The 23,790-nt window shown below is 41.5% G+C and overlaps 1 protein-coding gene across 4 annotated transcripts in view; it reads right to left on the bottom strand.

Annotated features, from left to right (window-relative positions):
• The window catches only part of ECPAS (Ecm29 proteasome adaptor and scaffold), a 111,642-nt gene that overhangs the window by 11,550 nt on the left and 76,302 nt on the right, over positions 1-23,790 (bottom strand). For all 4 annotated transcript variants that reach the window (XM_043927184.1, XM_043927182.1, XM_043927180.1 and 1 more), the window contains 22 exons: positions 23,566-23,689; positions 21,667-21,812; positions 21,185-21,239; positions 20,132-20,246; positions 19,499-19,567; positions 18,667-18,784; positions 18,254-18,421; positions 14,363-14,442; positions 13,571-13,676; positions 12,729-12,776; positions 11,511-11,632; positions 9,796-9,946; positions 7,986-8,051; positions 6,559-6,648; positions 5,730-5,796; positions 4,946-5,037; positions 4,800-4,866; positions 4,385-4,576; positions 3,296-3,504; positions 2,406-2,449; positions 2,116-2,308; positions 446-584 (listed from right to left, as the gene is read on the bottom strand). In XM_043927184.1, the coding sequence (XP_043783119.1) occupies positions 446-584; positions 2,116-2,308; positions 2,406-2,449; positions 3,296-3,504; positions 4,385-4,576; positions 4,800-4,866; positions 4,946-5,037; positions 5,730-5,796; positions 6,559-6,648; positions 7,986-8,051; positions 9,796-9,946; positions 11,511-11,632; positions 12,729-12,776; positions 13,571-13,676; positions 14,363-14,442; positions 18,254-18,421; positions 18,667-18,784; positions 19,499-19,567; positions 20,132-20,246; positions 21,185-21,239; positions 21,667-21,812; positions 23,566-23,689 (2,461 nt within the window). The remainder of the gene's footprint in view (positions 1-445; positions 585-2,115; positions 2,309-2,405; positions 2,450-3,295; positions 3,505-4,384; positions 4,577-4,799; positions 4,867-4,945; positions 5,038-5,729; positions 5,797-6,558; positions 6,649-7,985; positions 8,052-9,795; positions 9,947-11,510; positions 11,633-12,728; positions 12,777-13,570; positions 13,677-14,362; positions 14,443-18,253; positions 18,422-18,666; positions 18,785-19,498; positions 19,568-20,131; positions 20,247-21,184; positions 21,240-21,666; positions 21,813-23,565; positions 23,690-23,790) is intronic.

Here is a 23,790-nt window from a genome sequence, read left to right as displayed (position 1 = left end):
TCCTAATAACCCCAAGTATTTCAGAATGTGACTGTGCTGGGAGATGGTTTTCAAAGAGACTATTAGGGCCCTAATCCAAGATGACTGGTATACAAGATATAAGAACATTAGGACATGGAGACATGGATGGCCATTTACAAGCCAAGGAGAAAGAGCCCAAAAGAAACCTCAACACCATTGACACCTTGATCTCAGACGTCTAGTCTCCAGACTTTGAGAAAAGAAGCCACCCAGTCTGCAGGACTATGTTATAGCACCCATGCCAAACTAATACAACAGTCAATGAGATTATCTGCCAGCACAGGAGTAAGACTTATATTGGATAATGCTCTCTATTCATCTACAGGAAACTGCAGCTATAAATCATCACACAGAATGCCTCTGCTCTCGTGAAGTAACTCCTGACTACAGCAGCACTTCTCGAAATGCAGGTCCTGTTACTTACGCTGGGTCTCTGCACTTCGGGGCCAGGCTTTGCCCAGGCTCTCAAAGGCTCCCAGCAGAGATTCCAGCTGGAGCTCCTTTTCCTTCTCATTCTCATCTTCATTTTTGGTTGTCCGGACTCCAATGCTTTCAGGTGAGTTCTAGGACATGGCAAAGAAAAAGCAAGCAGATTAAAAAATTTTTTTTTCTTTGAGGTTACAAGTATACTATTAAAATATTCAGGGTAGCGGAGTATGAGATGTTAAGCAGGAATTAAATGCTAAATTCTCTACCATGGGTCGTCCTATTCATTAAACGAATTTCAAACAGGAAGACTACATATCTCCAATAAACTTGGGCGATCCTGTAAAGGAACCTGTGGGCAAAGGTGAAAAAACCTATCGCATATATCGTATTTTGAGCACAACACAGAAAGGGTGGCATTACAATCATGGAATTAAAGGAGAAAGAACTCGGTAATGATCTAAATCCAAACTCCATCTTTTTAAGATTAGGAAATAAGCTGGGAAATGACTTGCCCAGCTGGCTGGTGAAATAATCCATTTAAAATATAGGTCTCCCAAATCCATACACTACCATTATGTATGTAACAGAAATTATTTAAACAATTTTTTTTACAACTGCAAAATAGCATCAATGCAAGAAACCAAATAAAAATGTTATTTAAAAATATTTAGTGTTTCACCAAAAAAAAAAAAAAAATTTGGTTAGCCATACCCTTCTTTCTCTGAATCAGTGTCCAACCTTTAAAAACAAGAACTTCATTATCCAAAAGAAATCAAAGTCCATTTTTGATCAAAGTCCCCCGATTTGTAGCAAAGGCAGCCAACAGCAGCACGGTGAGCCCCCTGTCTTCACCCCGGGAGGCCTGGGCTGGCTCCTGCACAGACTTCAGGGCAGAGCTCATCACCACCCTAAGAGAGACTGTTCGTCCACGCCAACACCAGACTCAGGAACTCACTGGTCCCGCAGCCCTAGTCTCCTGGCTCTCAGGATGAAATCCCTGCAGTAAATTCATCTTTCTGCTTTGTTTTCTTTTTCTTTTTGGCCATGCCACATGGCATGTGGGATCTCAGTTCCCTGATCAGGGATCAAACCCGCACTCCCTGCATTGGAAGTGCAGAGTCTTAACCACTGGACTTCCAGAGAAGCCCTCTGCTTTGTTTAAAAAGAAAAAAAAAAAAAAATCCACCATTCTCCCATGGAGGGGAAATAGATACCTAAAATGAAGACTGCTGTTCACAGCCTCCTTTGCAGCCAGGTGGCCATCTGGCTAAGCACTGACGAATGGGAGAAGTGAAAAGGCCCTGCCGCAGTTTCCAGGACCTCCCCTTAAAAGAGAGATCTGAGTGCCTAGTTTGACCTTTCATTTTTTCTCCATCTCCTCTGCCATCACCTGCTTGGAACACAGACACACAGTGGACTGTGAAGACAGTGGCCACTCCCCAGGGATAGCAGAGCTGGGAGCTGTAAAGAGCCAGACTCCCAAAACTAGTATGTGAGAGACAAACGTCTATCTTGCTTGAAGCCATGATGTTTTGGGATCTTCTGCGATTTGCAGCTACATAAATCCTAACAAAATGTGCAAAGAGGACACAGGAAAATTTTTTCCTTCTTTTTAAAATTTTTTTAAAGTATAAACAAGACCGGAAAGAAGATGGCAGTCATTACCTTCTTGATGAGAGGTATGACAATGTCGGCAAACTCCTGGAACCTATCTTCTTTGGTGGCCTGCAAGACATCCCCTGCACAACTGATTGCTACGATCTTGTACTTGGGGTTCTCTTTGCCACACTCCTTCAGAACAGCCTGGAGGATTTCATTTGTGCTGGGCTGACCGGGCACAGGCTTCTCCAGCTCTGCACTGTAAGACCCACACGAAAGCATCAAACGATTAATAAAGGCTGCGGCTTTCCGGCTCAGTTTAAGAAAGGGCCTCTGATTCACTGAAGAACACTCACCTGCATGCTGTCACCACACAGGCAATGGCTTTCAAAAGTTCTTCCTGAAGGGTTGGAAGAGGAAAAGATAGGCACCCATGTGTCATTTATATTCCCTGCACATGACTACAACTACCTCAGAAGTATCTAAAAAGTATAGCAACAAAAATGAACCAGTCACCACATCTTTAACACACTTTGCCATTTAACGAGCACATCCACAGAGTTTTGCTTCAGACCATGGAAGCAGGATAACTGTCCTCATCTCCACTGCATGAAGCCTGGAGAACCGACTTGCCCAAGGGCATTGAGGCAGAAGCATCAACAATGGAATCAGAACTGCTCTGCCTCCGAGGCCCCCACTTCATCTACAGCTCTGCACAGGCTGCCAGGGCGTCTACCACGTCAAGCAGACTATATATGATGCCACAGTCTCACGCTCCCCACTACACAGTCATTGGGCGTAACCTACCATCAACTGTCTGTAAAAAATGACCAATTCACAGGCCCCAGAGACGTGCATCCTGAACTCAGGGGTTTAGACACACTGGCCTGGTCACTCAATTTCACATATGCCCAATCCTGATGGTCTGCTTGTGAGGTCAACAGGGACAAAAAGATTGGTTTAAAACTTGTCTTGGAAAGTTGAACAGGATAAATAAAAATCAACCCCCAGCATTACTGTGCACTATTCAAGGACACATGGGTTATACTATGATGAAATATCACATTTAATCAAAGTTTGCCCAAGGCTTCCCACTGCCTAGGAAATCTGTCTGGTTCACAAAAACAATCCATCTTTTGTCCCACAAAACCACATTTTAATTTTTATAGAAAATGAAAAGTGAAGGATGAAGTCATAATCCTTTAAGGATAACTTAAGATTAACTGGGCATGAATGGTTCCTTTACCTTTCCTGCCCATGTTCTTCCAGTTAGGCCTTGTAGTAATGCGGTCAGTATCATTCCCAGATACGGCGGTACCAGGGAGCTGGTTTGCTTTGCAATTGACGCCATGGCAATTGCACCCTGCGCTTTCATTTTCCAGGACTGAGACTGTAAAGCCTTCTGGGTAATGGTAATCAACTCCTGCAGGTATAACCGAATGCCACCAAAGGAACCTAGGTTATGAAAAGCAAAATTAAAGCAACTTTTAAGTGACCAAAACAACCCCCAAAACTAATGGATCTGTTTCCCCCAGGTCTAGAATAAAAGTCAGTGAACATCAGTTTAAAGCAGTGACTCTCAACAGTGACACTGCACCACATCACTCTCTGAAAGGGCGCAGGGGTGTGAGCAGTCTTCACGGCAGCGGGGCTTTACGGACGTGGACACACCCACAGGGGGGCCGTCACCCGTGAACGTGTGTCCAGGTGAAAAGCAGAGTGGAGAAGCACTGTTCCAAAATATCACTCAGAGCAACAGAAAAATCACTGTTCACTCTCAACTGAAATAAGCAAAGTTCTGCTGTGTGAGGGCGGTTTCTGTTCTCTCACACGGGCAGCAATGAGAGAGGAAAGAAAAGAGCTCTGAGCGCCAGCCTGAGAACTCAGCAATTTGGACAGGCTGAGAACCCAACGGGACACACACTGCTAAGGTCCCGGGAAAAGTAACTCCAGAAGTTTGTGAACAAAAAGTGCGCTAGAAATTCCAACAGTGGGATTCCAACAAACTTATGGTTACCGGAGGAATACAGCAGGAGGGGTAATTGGGAGACTGGGACTGACGTATATATACTACTATATATAAGCAGACGACTACTGAGAACCCTCTGTATCGCTCAGAGAACTCTACTCAACGCTCTGTAACGACCTATACGGGGAAAAAATATAAAATAGAGGGGGTATAGGTATAACTGACTCACTTCACTGTACAGCAGAAATTAACACAATATTTCATTTCAACTATACTCCAGTAAAAGTTTTTTTTTAAAAAGAGAAAAATAAATTTCAACTGTGGTTCTTAAGGAACAGGTTAAATTCATAGGCACTGTTTACTAACCAGGGACATTCTCCTGCCACACTTCAGTCCATAAGTTACATTCTTCTTTTTCTGCTTTCTCCTCATCAGCAATTTCATGCATGCCTAGGAATGCCAAAGGCAGAACTTCTTTGGCATGGTTCTTCAGGACATCGGGGCTGTATCGTCCAATAGCATGAAGAGTCAGAGCACACGACGTCTTGTAGACGGGTTCTAAAGAGAAGCAGAAAAGCCCACGACCTTCATGACACGCACTGTCTTTAAGAGTAACTGGCCACTGCGGGACTTGTACCACAACAAAACAAGCCAATAAGATCAATCAGCAATGTTCCTTGCAAAGCACATAAAATCAGAAAGGTTAAGACCTGAGTTGTCCTGTTTCATCAGGCTGTTGACATCTACATTAACAGTAACTGAAACAGGAAAAGAAAGGTACCTTCTTTCTCCATATACCAGCCATTGAGCTTCTGCAGGAGTTTCTCAGTGCTGCTATCCCGTGAGGTCTGGAAGAGAAACGATCCCAGTCATTTCTCTGTAATTATGCCACTATACTTACTTAACTAAGTAAGAAATTCAACTCACCCGAACTAAATGGCCCATGGCAAATGCACAGGATTTCTGAATTACACTGTTCCGGTCAGTCAGGCCAGTAAGCAAAGCACTCATGAGTTTACCTAGTGCAAACAAAGGAGGAAAATCTTGACACCTGGTTGACCGAATGCTCTGCTCTGTTCCCAGGACCCAAACAAACTTAAACCTGTAGTTAGTATCTGATTTATTCCATGGTAGTCTAGAGCCCTTGCACGTTACATTTGTACTATCCATTTGCTCCTCTTTGCTTGGTGTAAAGTTAAAAATTAAACTGCATCAGGACTTCCCTGGCAGTCCAGTGGTTAAGAATCTGTGCTTCAATGCAGGGGGCACCAGGGGGAACCAAGATCCTGCATATGGCACAGTGTGTCCAAGAAATACATAAGTAAAAAAATAATAATCTGTGTCTAGAATACCGGGGGGAAAGCTGCAAAAATGAGAGCAAGGTACTTATATAAAAGTTCATCAGCCCCACCTAGAAACCAATCCAAGAAGATAAAAATGTTGATATAAAATTACAAATCCTCCAGAAGAGAAGATACTTTCACCTCCTTATACCAGCAAGAAATAAAATCTAAACCAGTGAAAACTTGCTAAACTTGATCATCTTGTACCTCTTGCAAAGAGAGATAAAGGTAGGGGCAGGGGAGCTTGAGGGACGAAGTACACAGTATCTCAAGCATGGTTCAATGACCATTATTTTTCCTTTCAAAACCTTGTCACACAAGACATGGCCATACCAAAACATCGCCCCACACGGTTTAGACAAACTCACCTGAGTAAGGTGTTAGGTCCTGGGGACACTGAGTAGTTAATGACACAATGACACTGGCACAGCCTCCCTACAGGGTTACAAAGGCAAAGGTCTAAATCTGATGGTCACAGTGTTCTATCAAGCTTTGTTTTAGGAGTCAAAGATTTAAAGAAATACGCAAAGCCTAACAGCCCCTCCAAGAGACCATCTAGAAAAACTCTTGTTTTAAATTACTAACATGAAGATTTTCTTCAAGACTTCCAGCAGGAACCTTTGCTGCACAAATGTACACGGCGCGCATACATTGCAAGTGAGAAGGAGACTCATACAGTCTTTTGGGAGGGCAACCTGCCGTCCTGTCCATTCTTGTTTTAAAATTTCCAGTTCTAGGAATTTAACCAAAGGAAGTAGCTTCAGATGTGTCCAAGGACATTCATCACAGTGCTTTGTGGAGAATCAAAAGAACTGAAAACCAATCAGATGTTCCCTGATGGGTTAAAATAAATGATGTTCCAGCCACACAAGAGAATAAGTATCATGTGGCCATTAAAGAGGGCAGTGTGTAAGACACACGCACACAGAGACCAGAAGGCAATCCACTCCAGTATTCTTGCCTGGAGAAGTCCCACAGACGGAGGAGACAATATTTACTGAGTAAGTCACACGTTTTATATCCTGAATGAGCTACATGTTTTAAGTTACTAATGCAGTCACAGAAACAAAATAGTTAATGTAAAATAGTATTGGGTTTTAAGAAATAAAATGTATTTCACACATGACGTCTATTCTATGTTTGTGGCCTAAACTAATGAAGATGCAAATTTCTCTGGTAAAAAATACACTTGCTTACCTTGGTTCCAAGACCTACACCACTTCTGATCAGTTCACATAATCTAGGAACTAGCTCACCCAGCACTGACACATCAAGATATTGCAGGCACTTTGGGAAGAGAATAAATATAAAGTTAACTTAAGGAAATAATTAAGTAAGTCAGTACCACATCTTCAATTAAAAACTGCCACAGGAAAAAAAAAAAAAAAAAACTGCCTGGGACTTCCCTGGTGGTCCAGTGGTGAGGACTTTGAGCATCCACTGCAGAGGGAGCAGGTTTGATCCCTGGTTGGGGAACCAGCCACACTCCTCCCCCCCAGAAAACTGCCCATGTCAACTACGCACCCAACTGGTTTTGACATGAAGTTGAAAAACTACTGGTTTGATTTTGCTCTAATTTCAGTGTTAAAACCACCATTATACTATACACAAGAAAGTCATTTATCAGTAGTTCAACATTATAAACAAAAAATAATAAAAAGCACTAATTTATAAAGGAGAAAATAAAAAATGAGCACCCAAGAAGAAAGGATCTCTCTGGGTCTACCTTCTCTTTATCAATCCAGATTAAAACTGACCTTCTTCAGGAGGCCTGCCCTACCAAGCCATCTTATTAAAGTTGACTTCTTAGGCTGAATTTGTGATATTGTTTTTTTGAAAGTGTAACCACTACATTCTATTACTGATGAATATATCTATAAGAAGTTTGCTAACTATTTCTACTTCTTTAAGCTTTCTTCCCCCATCATCCAACTAAAATATAACATCTTTAGACCAAATTTTGGTAATAACTCCCCAGTTAGCGCTAGAAAAATTTCTTCTTCTCTTGTCTAATCTTGTGATCTGCCTAGCACAACAATTTCCAGTAGCTCATGAGTTCTCGTTAACCACTCCAGGGCAGGCACAGGAGAGCCGGCTTTTGTGACCTTAGAGACTCTTAATCTGCGACTCCACAAACACTGGAACTTTGAAACTTGGTGCCAAGCAGCTCTTTTCTGCAAATCCCCTTCCTTTAACCGAACAACCTACCAACCGTGCGCAGTTCTCCCTCCCTACCTTTTCTGCTGTCTACTCTCTGAACTCCTCCAGCTTACACCTTCCTAGGTCCCCAAGACAGTGCTCAGGCAGAGACAAATACCTGAACCTTTCCTTAGGCAGGCAGGCCAAAAGATATACAGATATGGATTTACAGGGAAATCTTTTAATATATTGTTTCCCCTGCATAACACAAATCTGGACTGATAGAGTCTAGTATTGGGGAAAGTAAGTGTTCCTTTAGCAATACAGGAGAAGAAAAAAGAACTCTGAAGAAAAAACGAGAGTCACAACAGCTGCTTGAGTCATCCCTTAAATCTCTAATTCATTTAATGCACTGTAACCTGAAGACTTTGAACATTACACTCTGAAGTAAGCCAACAAATGTTCTCATTATAGGAGGCACTGACCATGTTGATTGTTTCCATCATGGGAGAGGATTTGGCAGCACTGAGTCGGGCGCTATCCATTGCAGCCTGAGAATACAAATGCAAGGACATTCGATCAATTAAGAAGAACCTCCGCAGACTCCCGCTGGGTGAGACTGCCAAATTAACAAATATTTTTAAAAAGAATATATAGATACAGCAAATTAAAACACAAGTCTAAATAATTTCCTCGGTCCTGCATTCAACCACAGATATGTAGAGGCAGCATCTCACCACAGGTTAGAAATGCAGATGACAGTTCAGTATTAACGACAGCTTTAACACCCCAGTATGGCTCTGAGCAAGTTATCCAGCATTCCGGAGCCTCGGGTTCTCCATCCAATAAATACACAGATTAAATAATTTTCCATCTAAGACATGATTTTTAATTTTCATACATGTTTTCCTTTAACTATGCAATGGACCCTCACATGGTATTTTAGTCCAAGAACTAGGGAGCAGGAGAGGCTGACACTATCCAGACATAATAAACAAGAAAAATTAGGCATATAGAAGTGACTTGCCTACGGCTGCGAAGTTTGAGCTATAATTTACGTTTCTTCATTCTCAACACCTATTAGGTGGGAACACAGAAAAGGGCAAGATTACTGCTGAAAGAGGGAAGAATGACTGAAGAAGAAAGACCAGTATCAGAGGAAAAGGGAATGAGAAGAGGACAGTGTGGGTGAACTAAAAAGCAAACACTGAACCGAGAGAAAGCTTCTACGATCACACGACAGGAGCGTGACAGCTCTAATAAAGACAGATGCAAAATATAAACGAGTGAAGAACAAACATAGAGAAGAAACAATACAACTCACAAAACAAATACAGATGGCTAACACAATATGAAAAGACAACGGACAACTCTAATAACAGGAAACTGTAAATTAGAATGAGATTCTTATGCCAGAATGCCAGACTGATATTCAGTGCTGGCACAGATGTGGAGGAAAACAGAACATTCATAATTTCTGATATAAAATCTCTCGCACAAAAAGTTCAAAATAACCTCACTACAGAATACTACACATGCACTAAAAAGAACGAACCAGATGGACATGCACACGTGGTACTTTGTTAAAAACACAAATCAAGTTGCACAACAACATTTATAGTTTGATTCTATTTCAAAATTAATGTGTTTGTTGATTTTGTAGCCTATGACTACAAAAGAACTTGAAAGAAGACACAGGAAACTGCTGACAGCATGTACTCCTCAGGAATGACACTGCGCTGCCAGAGAAGAGGGGACTCCTGGGGGAATACTTTCTACACTTCTCTGTTGTTTTAATTTTTCACAGCAAATATATTTCATCTGTAATTTAAAGGAAAAAAAAGAACCCACAACTCTGATTAAGAGACTAGGGAACTACAGTATACCTAAAAAGCAAAATACTTTTGAACCATGCCAAAGTCTAGCTAGAAATCCTCTTGACTTGTAGGACAAGAATGGTTCATAGAGAAAGACTCTGAGGGTGTAGACTTAACCCCTACAAAATAAACAAACATATACCAAAAACTCTGTTAAATAAATGAACTGATACGTTTTTTTGGCTAGAAGTGTCATTTTTCACTCACTTCACATAATAGTGTATGAGTCCTCTCCCCGCCCACCCCACTACTAAAAAAAAAACACCGCATGTGGTTATAGGAGTCAAGTTGTTTCGAGAGTGCTGGAAGTATCATTTGAGTCGTGGAGTTTGACCAAGGACCCTGGAGGACCTATTCAGTACCTTAACAGGGCTCGCCCTTCACAGTAACTGTCAATACGCTTGTGCTGTCAGCTCACCTTTTCTTGGTCGGTAGCCCGGAGGCTCAGATAGTTGAGAACCTGGGGCTCCAATACGCTTAGGGACTCCAGCAGAGCTGGGATGAGTTTTGGCGCATGCGGCTTCAACATGGCTCCTGCACTTTTGCTGATCTTCACCAGGGTGTTGATACTACAGACACACAAACACAACTCTTGAGTCCTTTTAACAAAAGGAAGTAGCCCTACAAGTCTAGTCATGAGGATATTCTGCAGTTTCCTGCATTAAGAACACAGTCCCTTGGGTTCAGAGCCTGGTCTTAGCTCTGTGTTGTTCTTCTGGGTTTTGCTTCTACTTTTGATTAAAGAAAATTTCACGCATGTATGAAAGCAGAGAGGATCATAAATGAAATTCTATTATGTTCTCCACCCAGTTCAACAATTAGCAACCTTTGGCCAATTCTGTCTCACTTATACATCCACCATACATACACTTTTTACCCCTACCGTCACAGTATTTTGAAGCATGATCCCTGACTTAACTTCAGTATGTGTCACCAAGAGAGCAGGACTCATCATCATCAAAATACCATTTCGCACTTAAAAAATATTAAGAATTCTTTTCATATCATCTAATATCCAAATTTCCCTGATTGTTCCAGAAACCAGCTTAAGAGCTGGTTTGATGGAATTGAATCTAGAGTCCATCCACACATTGCAATTTACTGCATTTCTTAAATCTTTTTTCACAGTGCCCTCCTCCCTCTTTTCTTCTTATAATTTATTTGTCCTCACTTATCATATTCCAGTGGTATCACTTAACATGTTCCTCTGTAGCTTATACAGATCTGCAGGCTAAATCAAGTTTAGTTCAAATTTTTTGTTAATAAGAATCTTTTATAGATGGTCTGTCATGTCCTATCCCATCACATCAGGATGCTATCTTTTTCTGTGCCCTTAAGAGTGATCAGAGGGTTCAAGTTTGGTCAGCACAAACCAACCATCCTCTGTACCCCTCCCCATCAGCCTTTCACCAGTGGACTTAGAGCCACTTACGATCATTACCTGGGTCATCTTACTGAGGACAGCAAAATGGTGGTATCCTAATTTTATCATGCCTCTGCATTTGTTAGCTGAATCCTTCTAAAAAGAACTTTCCCAAACCAACTACTTGATTACCACAAAATGGTGTTGATACTACTAATTTGATCTAATATAAAAAGTGAAATAAAAATGGAATTAATGAAGTTTCTAGATAGTATTCTAGTTTAAAAAAAAAAAAAACGAAACTAGAATCTCCCACTACTGACTTTAACTTAGAAGAGCCATATAGATCTAAATATGTGTTTCTTGACTATTTCACAGGTAGTAAACAGCTTATTTTAAATGTAATAATTGGTAAAATGTTACTAAGTAGTATAATCAACAAGCAAGCTTCCCAAGAACTTGCTTAACAGAGGCATAACAAGATGTGCCTGCTGGGGGCAGAGGCCAATGACAAGAAAAGAACACACTTCACTCAAGGCTGAGGCAGAGTGGCAGAACGCTGGACAGAAGCAAGCTTCCCAAGAGAACGTCTCTGCAGATATGTTCTGACTCGCCACTTCTCACACATGCTCTTGGGTCACCCCAATGGATTCTCCTCAACTCTCTTCTCCATATGTTCCAGAATCTTAACCTTTGAAGAAATCCAATTTCTACTGGATGGCTAAGAACTAAGTGAATCCAGCATATTCATCTCATCGGCTGATTCAAACCTGAGGGCTCGAACTTCTGTCACTGGACTCATCATCCCTTTGTCCAGAAGGCAGGGCAGGAGGACAGCAATGGTTCTCTGGCCAGCTGCTCCTTTGGCGGGGTCACACATTTTCACACAGACCTCACAGGCAAAAGAGCACAGAAATTAGTGGACCCGACCCCTCATCTGATAAAGCGTTCATCTGACAAAACACTTCCTATTTCCTACAGCCACAGAAAAGAGTAAGTGATGCTACACTTTCTACCATTCCACAGAGAGAAAAAGAAGACCTCGTGATCTGGGGTTGAGTCCTAGGGCTGCCAATAACTAAACAGAAAACCTGCTAACACATTTTACTTTCTAAGCTTTGGTCTTCTAATTCGTCGAACAGGCAACAGCTGAAGATGAAATAAGAAACCATTTAGGAAAGCACTCTGAAGAGGCTTAAGGTTTTGTTACCATGATGATCACCAATAACTTTGGATGGCAGCGTAGCACAGAGGTCAAGAACACAAATATGGAAGAAGAAACACCTGGGTTTAAAACCCAGTTTTACTACATACTAATAATGTGACTTACAACAAGGTGTGTACAGCTAGAACACATTAGAAGGCCCTGATACACCACAAAACAAAACGCAAATGGGAAACTAGTTTCAAAAATGCTGCCAATCTCATAATTATGAAAGGTAGGTTAACACATAAACACAGCAATAATGAAGAGAATAGATGTTGCTTGATCTAAATGTAATGTGTGCTTCAGAGTCAAGATAAAGTCTTATCTTATATAAAGGCCCAGAAGAGCCGACCATTTAAAGAGCCCAGAGATAAACTTTGTTAAAAATACTCATATTCTAATGTAATACCACCCAGTTTCCCATTCACTGGGTTTCCTTTGTGGCTCAGATGGTAAAGAAGCCGCCTGCAATGCGGGAGACCTGGGTTCGATCCCTGGGTTGGGAAGATCCCCTGAAGAAGGGAAAGGCTACCCCACTCCAGTATTCTGGCCTGGAGAATTCCATGGACTACAGCCGATGGGTTCGCAGAGTCAGGACATGACTAAGTGACTTTCACTTTCTTTCACTTCGCCATTCATTGTTAAGAACAGTAGGTTGTAACATGAAGTCAATTACAATGCAACTAAATGTCACTTTATATGACAGAAAATTGTTATTATTTTCATTGTCACATAGAATCCTGCCCCACTTTACCCCCAGTAAAAGATTAAGAGTTTTCACCTTGCTCAGAGTTTTCAGAGCTAGTTCTGCTGCTTTTCGTACAGATTCCTAAAAAAAAAAAGAGAAGTCTGATATCATACAAGTCAGAGTTTCCATCTCATCTACCCCCAAATATGCATTTAAAATGCCTCCAAATCTACACAAATTGATGAAAAACCCCACTTTCATTAACAAGTAAAAACAGTCTTTCACTAGGCTCTGTGCCCATCAAGGAGCATATTACCATGAGGGACTATTATTTTTTAAATTAGATACAACCTATCTTAACCATACAAAAATATGGATATTTAAATATAACAGCTTAGGAACTAAATTGATTATAAAAGCAACTGTGTGAAGATGTATGTGAAGATTCTCAAAGACCTAAAAAATCTCTGATGAATACAGAAAAAAAAAAAAAAAGAAGCATCTAATTTTAATTGTAAGATTGAAAAATCTAAAACTGAGATTGCCAAGGCAAAATTCAGAAAAAACTGGACACATTATTTGGGAATGACTGATCCAACTTATGAAACTGATCAAAGTAGAGTTATATTGGATTATTTCTAAACTATTATTTGTCCTTCATCAACAGCATCACAAGATCTCTACTGAAAGAAAATCAAGCAGTAGCTACCCTTTATTTAAAAAAAAAAAAAAAGGTAATTAAATTTAGACCTAAAGATACTTAACCTTACCACTTCACAGACAGATCAAGACTGAAACTTTGGAGGAAAATTTGGAAAATTCTGGTCTTCTAAAAAGTTGTCTGGATACTGAATTTTGAAATATGTAACATACATATCTTAACAATTCCAATTTATGCTAGCCTACAAATAAATGCAGGTTTATTTATACAGTACCTTTATATCATCTTGTACTCTAAAGAGGGTTTCCCAAATTTCTGGAAGTTTATCAATGATGTCATCTAGGGGTCTTCCTCTTAATAAATCATTCAGAGCTAAGCAGCTGAAAATAAACAATTTGGTTTCAGATATATGATCAAAAAAGCTCAGTCTTTTACTACAAAATATTCATACCAGATAAGAATACGGTTTCTGCCTCTACCTGTAGTCTTAACCCCTTTACTCCAAGACAGGTATGAGTACTCTCTCCTTGATGCCTGAGATATACCACATGCATACGGCATTTACAGCCATCAAACGTCTGTGTCCCACAACTATAATATAATCTCTTTCAGATGACACATCATCATTTTTTACTTAGCTATCTACTTCCAGGGCCTAGCACACTACCAAGCACATAGCAGACGCTGAGTAGACCTAAATTATTTATATATAAATAAATGCTACCCTACAAAGTTATGAGACTATATAAATGCATCCTGATGTCTAAGTTAACAAGTGAGCTGCTATTCTAATCAGGCTGGCCAAAAAGTTCATTCAGGTTTTTCAGTGTGGTGGCATGGGAAAATCTGAACAAACTTTGACCAACCCAATAAGTCATACTTAGGAAAATTAAGACAACTTAGGAAAACCACTGGCTATAGCTTAAATGTTATTAATGGTCTAACCCAACCAGAAATATGCTTTTTAGTGGTTTTAACTCATTCTTTTTGCACAAGGTATAAAACCTGGAAATTTGAAGGGGAAAAGAAATGCAGTTTTGACTAGTTATATTTCCAAAAATGATACCTGGATTCTCGAACTCGCCACATATTGCTGGTTAGATTCTTAACCAAATCTTGAAGAATTTCCTTCAAATACTTATCCACCTAATGAGAGTAAAAGGATAAAATTAAAAATGCAAAATCCATCAATAATCAAATGATGCATCTCTACCACACTGTGTTTCTACATGTAACAGCCTAAGTGTCTCTCTAGGCCTTTCAGTCCACAATTCTCTCCCCACTTTGGTTGCTAAAAGCTGCCCAACCGATTACCTTAAAATGCAAGCATGATCTCTTATTTTCCTCAGTGTGTGATAATAAAGTCCAATCACCCAGGTATGCATATGAAGACCTCCTGCAACTCTCTGGCTCCCACGGCCTCACATCCTGTCTCGCCTCCACTCACCCCCGCTTCCTGGCACACGTTACCTCGAGCTCTTCTATCACCTACTTGCCTGGCTAACTTCTATCTGTCTGAGATTCAGATCAGGCCTCACCTTCACAGACAAGGATCCTCTATCCTGCCCTGGTGCCCACGGCGCCTGCTTCAGTGCCTCATATCGGACGGCACAGTCACCGTCCTGCCCCCCACACTGAGACCTCAAGGGCAGGGGCAGCCTCTCACTTGTCTTTGCTTCCCTGGTACCCTGCACAGTGTCTGGCACATGAAGAAGGATCTGACTGTTCAGAATGAAGATGAATTTAACCTTTCAGTTTTGCTATACACTTCTCCATTTGATGATAACAACACCCTGATAGCAGACTCACTCTGACTGATTCAAAACTGGGAATGGCATACGACAAGGCTGTATATCGTCACTCTGCTTGTTTAACTTACATGCAGAGGACATCATGCGAAACACTGGGCTGGATGAATCACAAGCTGGAATCAAGACTGCTGGGAGAAATATCAATAACCTCAGATATGCAGATGACACCACCCTAATGGCAGAAAGTGAAGAGGAACTAAAGAGCCTCTTGATGAAGGTGAAAGAGGTGAGTGAAAACTCTGGCTTGAAACTCAACATTCAAAAAACTAAGATCATGGCAACCAGTCCCCTCACTGCATGGCAAAAAAGAAGAGGAAAAAAGCAGAAGCAATGACAGATTTTATTTTCCTGAACTCCAAAGTCACTGTGGATGGTGACTGAGCCATGAAATTAAAAGACACTTGCTCCTTGGAAGGAAAGCTATGACAAATCTAGACAGCATACTAAAAAGCAGAGGTATCATTTTGCAAACATCAGTCGGTATAGTCAAAGCTATGGTTTTTCCAGTAGTCATGTAGAGAAGTGAGAGTTGGACCATATAGAAGGCAAACCACCCAAGAATTGATGCTTTCAAATTATGCTGTTGGAGAAGATTCTTGAGAGTCCCTGGGACAGCAAGGAAACCAAACCAGTCAATCCTAAAAGATATCAACCCTGAATATTCATTGGAACGACTGGTGCTGAAGCTGAAGCTCCAGTACTTTGGCCACCTGATGTGAAGAGCTGATTCATTGAAAAAGACCCTGATGCTGGGAAAGCAGAAAGAGAAGGACGGCAGCAGAGGATGAGATGGTTAAATAGCATCACCGACTCAACGGACACAAATTTGAGCAAACTCTGGAAGATAGTAGAGGAGAGAGGAGCCTGGCATGCTGCAGTCCGTGGGGTCGCAAACAGTCGGGCAGGACTTAGCAACTACACAACAATAACAGAACTTCAAAACTTATGGCTTTTCCACTTTTACTCTCCTAGGTAAGAGAGGTTTTGTTATCCTCACTGATATGCAAGAAAACCAAGAGAGGAAGGGAATAACTCATCTAAAATTAAAGAAACTGATGTCTTTCTAAGCCCATGTCTCTAGACAGTCTCCATAGTGATCTCATCCTCACCTGTGGCTTTACCTTCCATGCAGAGAGATGACACTCACATCTCAAGAGCCTGAACTCAGCCGACGAGATCTCGGCTGACTCATTTGTACCAAGTACTCTCCTAGAGCAAACAGAACTCATCGAACCCTCAAAGTGAAACCCTCCAATGCCTTCCAGCACCAGACTGGAGAGAGAGGAACGGGCCGCATCATGTTTAGGGATGGAAAGACACTGTAAGGGTCATGGGGTTTATTTATCTGAACTAGGATTTGCTATATGGCACAGGGAGCTCAGGTCGGTGCTCCGTGACAACCTAGGGAGGTGGGATGGGAAGGGAGGGAGGAGGAAGTTCCAAGAGGGAGGGCACATACGTGTACCTATGGCTGATTTATGCTGCTGACAGGAGAAACTAATACAATCTTGTAAAGTAGTTACCCTCCAACTGAAAATAAATTTTAAAAATTTTTTAAAGAAATACAAAACAGAAAAAAAAAAAAAGTAGAACAACTAGACAGGAGATCAACACCATGATAAACTACCTAGATCCAACAGATATTTATAGAACATTTTTTTCAATAATAGCAGAATGCAAATTCTTCTAAAGTACACATGGAACATTCTCCAGGGTCACTATTTGCAAGGTCATAAAATGTTACAAAACATTTAAAAGGACTGAAATCATACAAAATGTGTTTGATCATAATGGAATAATAATAAATCATAATACATTAATAATCAATAACAGAAGGAAACTATACTATTTAATCCATGATATTTTCATGTTTTTCACCATGGAACGCTCCCTGACCTAATCCCATCCTTGGGAAAACAGCAGCTAAAATAAAGTATTATCTGCTTGAAAAGATAAATTGATAAAAAATAAAGTGATCGAGGAAGCCACCAAAGGAGTTCAACCCAAAACACAATCCAATTTGCATTTTTAAAAATCACTTTTACTGCTGGTAAATGAAGGAGGGCAAATACAAAAGAAAGATGACAACGTATTCATCAGGGAAGAATTAGGGAAAAAAGAGAGTACATTCAAGAAATATTTTGCAGGGAATTCCATGGCAGTCCAGTGGTTAAGACTCAGTGCTTTCACTGCCACAGGCTCAGGTTCGATTCCCGGTCAGGGAGCTGAGAGCCTGAAAACCACACTGTGCAGTCAAAAAAAAAAAGGAAAGAAAGAAATACCTTGGAAGAATCAACAGAATTTGCTACTAGATTCAACTGAGGGTGGGATGAGACAGACAATAATCAAGATGACACCCAGTTTTGCAGCTTGGATAAATGGATGAACATACAAGAAGAGAGCGGGAAGGCTGTGATGGTTTCTGTTTGTGGCCACAAGGCATGTGGGATCTTGGTTCCCAGAACAGGGATCAAACCTGCATCCCCTGCAGTGGAAGCACAGTCTCTTAACCACTGGACCTCTAGGGAAGTCCCAAGGGAAGGCTGTTTTTCTTAAGTCCTGTTCTGAACGTGTTAGGTCTAACATATCTTGAAATGACATCCAAGTGACAATGTCAAGCAGGCAGTGAGATATATCAATACAAGTCAGGAACACAAGTCGTGCCTGGGTCAGAAGAATAAGACTGGGAACCATCATAATCAAGGTGACATTTACAAGCCCTGGGACTGACAGCTCATCTCAAAGGAGAAAGTAGAGAGAGAAAAAGGTACTCAGAGGCAAGTCCTGAGAAATCCTAATCTAACAATGCGAGAGAATATGAGAAGCAGTCAAACATGGTAACTGCCTGCTTCCTCATCTACCTCCTGTTCTCCACTGCATCAGTGCTATCGACACATAGTTTTCCATTGGTGTGGATATACTGACATTTCCTTAACCATCTACCCACTAGACATTTCATTACTTCCATTTTTGAGGTTTCAATAAATGATGCCATGTGCATCTTTGGTACCCTGAAAGGAGGAAGAAAGCAAGAAGGTAAAAGAAAGTCTATCTATTTAAACAAATAGGTATACAGAGGAGAAAGGAAGGTAAGCCTGGGTTTACATCCCACCTGTGATCTGGGACAAGGGTTCACAGATACTTGCCATTGACTTATCAGTGACCAGTGCATTCCAAATACTTGTCATGGCCTGTCGAATGCCAAGGTTGGGATCAAATTGGTAACGATAAAGACGCGGAACTAGCTGAGGCAGGAAAGGAGCCAGCTGTTCTCCAGCTCTGGTAGCAATTACATTAAAACCAAATGCAGCACCCTAAAACACAGTAACAGATGAAGTGGCTCAGACACACCTACCGCAATAAAATATCAACACATTAAATACCACAAAACTTTCCCTCCTAACCTTGTCCCTGCAGACAGCCTCATTTACTGCATGTTCAGTATCAATACTATACCAGCTCTATCAGACTGCGTTATCAATTGTCACCGTCTGCCAGTGAGGCAGGTTTGATTTGAAGGGAAGAAAAAAAATAAAACTGTCCGGCAACAGCCACTTACCTTCCTAGAGTTCCACATTGCATGATGGTTGGCTAGATTCATAAATTTATACACCAGATCCGGCTGACTAAGATCACTTGCCAGAGAACAGAGCTCCTTGTAAGTAGAGAGGCCCTGGCTTGAAAACAAGAACCAAAAAGTATGCAGTAATGTATTTCTCTACTTCCAGACTAATAAAAAGTACACTACGAATATCACTAGGACATTTTAAAATTACTTTTTCACTAAATTTCCAATACTGAGTTATCTCATTACCACAGAGGCAGAGAACCAGAGTGAGGAGAATGTAAGAAGTCGCCTAATTCAGTTCTCAGCAACAGCTGGTGAATGACCTACGGCACTTAACGATGCCCGTGCAGGTGGAGCCCTCGTCACCTCCGAGGCAGCGATAATTCTTCAGTACACTGTGCACCAGAGTCTGTGGATCCTGACAGAGCCGTCTGAAGACAACTTCTGTCTTCCCTATGTCTTTGCTAAGCTAGAGTGATAAGAACTTTTTTGAATCGCCCTCCCAGTCCAGTCCCGGGCTCCTTGATGGGTCAGGATCTCGTAAATGTGGGCAGCCGTTCAGCTCCTTCTTGGCTCCTGGCCGTGTCCTGCCCCCTCACTCCTCGGGTGAGGATCCCGAGGTCCCCTTCAATCAAATTCCAGTACATAGAACTCCATCTCAGTCTGGTTTCCAGGAAACTGAATCTAAAAACCTATGCTTTTTCTCTGCAGGTTCTTCTTCCGCTAACACACAACACTTCCCACGAGGCTGTAAATCAGCTTGGAGTGTTCTCTCCACTGGATGGAAGGCGCCTCCACTGATGGCTGGATTTGCCGCACTTACCCGTCGGGGGTTTTGCCAAGGCTTCCTCCCTGAAACACCACTGTCTCTCCGGAAACTTCATGTTTAGTTCTAAACAAAACAACAGCAAGAATTTACATGAGCCTCAGAATTTTCATACTGCCATTCCACTAATGTATACATTTCAGCTGTAAACTGATAAAATCAAACTCCCTATTAAGTATCTACAGTGAGCAAGATGTAAAGCCAACTCACCCCTCTCATTAGCCTGAGAATTTTGTAAAATGAAGTCTAGGAAGAACAAAAGGATTCTCTTCTCAGATCAGACTGTGCGGGACATGCAAGTCCTCTCTCCTGTCTTCATTTCCATTTAGCCAATCCTAATTATGGTACTTCTATAATACAATGCTTTACCTATCCCCAGATCATTCATTCAGTTTTCAAAGCCTGACTTCTTGGCATGTTTACAAACAGTAATTTAGTTTACTTTCTAAACAGTATACACTGGATAATTAAACTGTTGTCCACAGCACAGCAGTTGATGACTTGCAATTTAGAAAAGACTTAATAAACAGGAAAATCAAAAGCTGAACTTTCTCTCTTTCACTGCATATTCTTGGTATCTGCAAAACTTGTCCTGCATGTTCAAATCTGAAGTTTTCAAGTTTACCATACCTTTTGCCAGTCATCAGTGTTTCTACAAGAGTAGAAACCAATTCCTGTTGATCTTGTTCATTGCCCAATTCATACACCAACCCAAGGCCTTTCGAGGCAACATCCTGGCTCAGTTCTACACAAAAGTCAGACAAAACAATATTCTTTTAAGAAAAATTTGTTCTCTAGCCATCAAGTGAAAAAAACTTTAAACTTGTAACGTTAACCAAAAATGATATCAAAGCAAAGATATGAAAACACCATGAACTTATTTTGTTTAAAAATGTATTAAATCATTCGAGTGGACAGGACACCAGCCCAGTCCCTGTAACTGAGACCCGCATTCACACAACACCCACCTCACACATCAAGCCAACCCTGCGGGGCCTTAGGGTGCAGTGCACAGTGACAGACGGTCAGTGGACGCACGGCGCACACGTGAGAGCTAATCAATGTCAGGAGGACCCACGGGTAATTTTTAAATGAAAAGTCAGTATTATATCACATGTTTAAAACAATTTATCAAACAAAGCTACTATTTAAATATCTAACACACAGATTTGCACCCTCTCCTAAGCTTAAATCACAAAGGGGAAAAATGAATCCTAAGTAGAAGAAAGCTATTATTTAGTAGAAGCTACGAATGTTAAAGATAGTCTCAGCTCCACTTTCAAATGCAAAACTGATCTAATGAATAAATTATTCATTCATGAATAAAATTAAAGGGCTTCTCAGGTGGCGCTATAGTAAAGAACCTGCCTGCCAATGCAGGAGACATGAGAGATGCAAGCGATGTGGGTTTGATCCCTGGATCAGCAAAATACCCTGGAGGAGGGCATAGCAACCCACTCCAGTATTCTTGCCTGGAGAATACCATAAGCAGGGGAGTTTGGCAGGCTATAGTACATGGACTTGCAAGGAGTTGGACACAACGGAGCAATTAACACACACAATGAATAAGTACATAAGAATCAAGTTGCCTGTAGCCTTCTCTTATGGTCATAATCCAGATTTTTCAAAATTTAAGACACAAGTTTAAAGAATTTGGAAATCAAATATTTACCAATAACTTACCATCATTTTCTGACAGAACAGAAACAAATGCACTCTGGATTTCTTTAAGATGAGACTGAAATAAGAAAAAGGACATTCAGAACACTGAAACTCTACCACCTTGGGAGACTGAGAATCTTGCTCTCGGGGTACACACCGCCTGTGAAGTCTCACAGTCTGAGGCAGTCACAAACCCTGCTGTACCTCATCTCTGAAGGTGGCCAAGTTACCTGAAGGCTATACCGCTGACGGGCAGTCCATTCACACAGTCCAAACCTCCCCGCCCTCACCACTTGCTCTGACTTTACACCTTCAGGTTAAGAGTCATCCTCCAGTTCGTATGTATCAGGTATCAGCCTTCATTCCGTCATGTGTAGCTTATTTTGAAGTATGTGTTGCTGGTTCACAGCCCTTACCCCCATACATTTTCCTTCCGACTGCCTATCATAAATATCTCATAAACAGATTGCAATAGAGCTGGATCACATGTATAGATGGCCTACCTTCACTTCATTATGGGTACTCAGCTTCCTCACAAGAGAGAGGAGCCAGATGCACGCTGCTTGCCTCACATGTGGGTTGGGACTGACAATGTGTTTATTTAAAATCACATCCAGCACCCAGGGGACCACATCATTAACTTTGGCTCCTAGGGAAAAGCAAAGAATGACAAGAAGCAAATTAAAATAACTGAATAGAGCTTCCTGAAAAAAAAAAATTAAATTTTAATCAACATTTACTCAATAGAACAATGCTACTATATATTAAAATCTAAATGAATAAAGTATTTAAATAAATTGCTAAAGGAACTGATAATCATTCACTTCAGAGCCTAGCATAAACTAACTAACCTTTCAAAGGTACTGAGACACCTTTAGTTTCCTAGAATGAAAAATTATCACCAACATGGGGGAAGTTAGGCATGTGCAGTGGTGGTGGGTGTGGAAAACCTCTGCACCTTCCTCTTCATTTTGCTCTGAACCTGAAACTTCTCTAAGACACTGTCTTAATTTTTTAAATATACATATGATTAATGTAATTTTACTCATTTAAATCGTGACTGTAGGGGGAAAAAAGTTATTTCCCCTCCTCCATATTCCCTTTGAACCTTAAATGCACATGAAGTTTTTAAAATAAATGCTTTTCATTTGTTTTTAAATTTTTATTGGGGTATAGTTAATTTACAATGTGGTGCTAATTTTGTCTTAATTTTCATTATCCCCATTTTCTCTGGTGTCAGTGATTTTTCTTTCTCTGCTGTATCTTTCCCATCTCCCATCTAAAAACTAACACGTAAACCAACCTCTATTAACCTCACTTTCCTCCTCCAGCTCCTACACCACTGTTTTCCTTCCTCTGTTCCTTCAGAGTTCCCCAACCTCAGCACTACTGAGGCCAGCAGGATTAGCCTCAGCAGGACACCTTGCTATGGAGAGCCATCCTGTGCCCTGGAGGGTGTTCACAGCATACGAGAGGGGTGAGGTCACTGTATCTGTAACGTGTAGTCAGAAAGTGACCCACGCAGTCAATAAAAGCCAGAGCGACTCAGCGGACAGACGCCCCCGCAGCGTGATTGGCACTGTGTGATAAGGAATCAGGGATGGGCTTCCCTGGGGGTAAACAATCTGCCTGCCAATGCAGGAGACACAGGCTCGACCCCTGGTCTGAGAAGACTCCATTCCTCGAGGAACAGCTAAGCCCAGGCGCCTTACTGAGCCTGTGCCCTGAGCCCACCTGCCCCGGCTCCTGAAGCCCAAGTACCCTGCAGCCCGTGCTCCACAAGAAAAGCCGCTGCACCGAGAAGCCCAACACTGCGACTGCAGACGAGCCCACACGCAGCAACCAAGGCCCGGCACAGCCAGGAATAAAGAAACAAAATTACTGACGCAGGGGGTGGGGTGTGGGAGGGGAGTAGGCTCCAGAGGGAGGGATGCATGTCTAATTACGGCTGACAGGCGTTGCTGTACCCCAGAAACCAACACAACATCATAAAGCAGTTTTCATCCAATTAAAAAATGAATTAAAAAAAAAAGGAAAATTACAAAGAAAAAAAAAAAAGAATCGGGGCACACAAAACTTGGGAGATTGCTAGGCTTTGACCTCTGACACTGGCTAAACACCCCAAGGAATCCTCATGGACAGAGCACAGGTCTGAAGGGAATCGACAGCTAACTCCTCGGCCTCCTTGCCAGAGGACTAAAGAAACGGTTCTTGCTCATTTTGTGCTCCGTCTCCTTTAACCAACTATCTTTCTTGACTGAGCCAAACTCAGAAGACATATGCAATTATTGGAAAAAGAGTCAAAATGGAATGTACATATTTTTTCTTTGGCTTCAGAGGTGGTAGCAAGAACAGAAGAGGTTACACGGTGGGAATAAACCGATTAGTTGACAGTAAGGTACCGGCGGGGGGCGTATACTCCTCCTCGGTTACCAGCCAGGCATCCCGGGCGGCCACGGAACTCGTTCCTATCGCAGCACTGGTGATGGCCTCACCGATGGTGAACTGAAGTTCTATCTGCTTGGCCTGCAATGAAGGGGACAAGAGCCAGGGTCAGAGGGAACATTTTCCAAAAACATCCATTTCCATACAAAGGCTCGTACTGGTCTTGGTTCTCAGCGTGCTGT

Source organism: Cervus elaphus, chromosome 16 (genome assembly GCF_910594005.1).
Source record: "Cervus elaphus chromosome 16, mCerEla1.1, whole genome shotgun sequence".
Classification (NCBI taxonomy): domain Eukaryota; kingdom Metazoa; phylum Chordata; class Mammalia; order Artiodactyla; family Cervidae; genus Cervus; species Cervus elaphus.
Note: the sequence above shows the minus strand (reverse complement) of the source record. Positions and strands in the feature narration are given on the sequence as shown.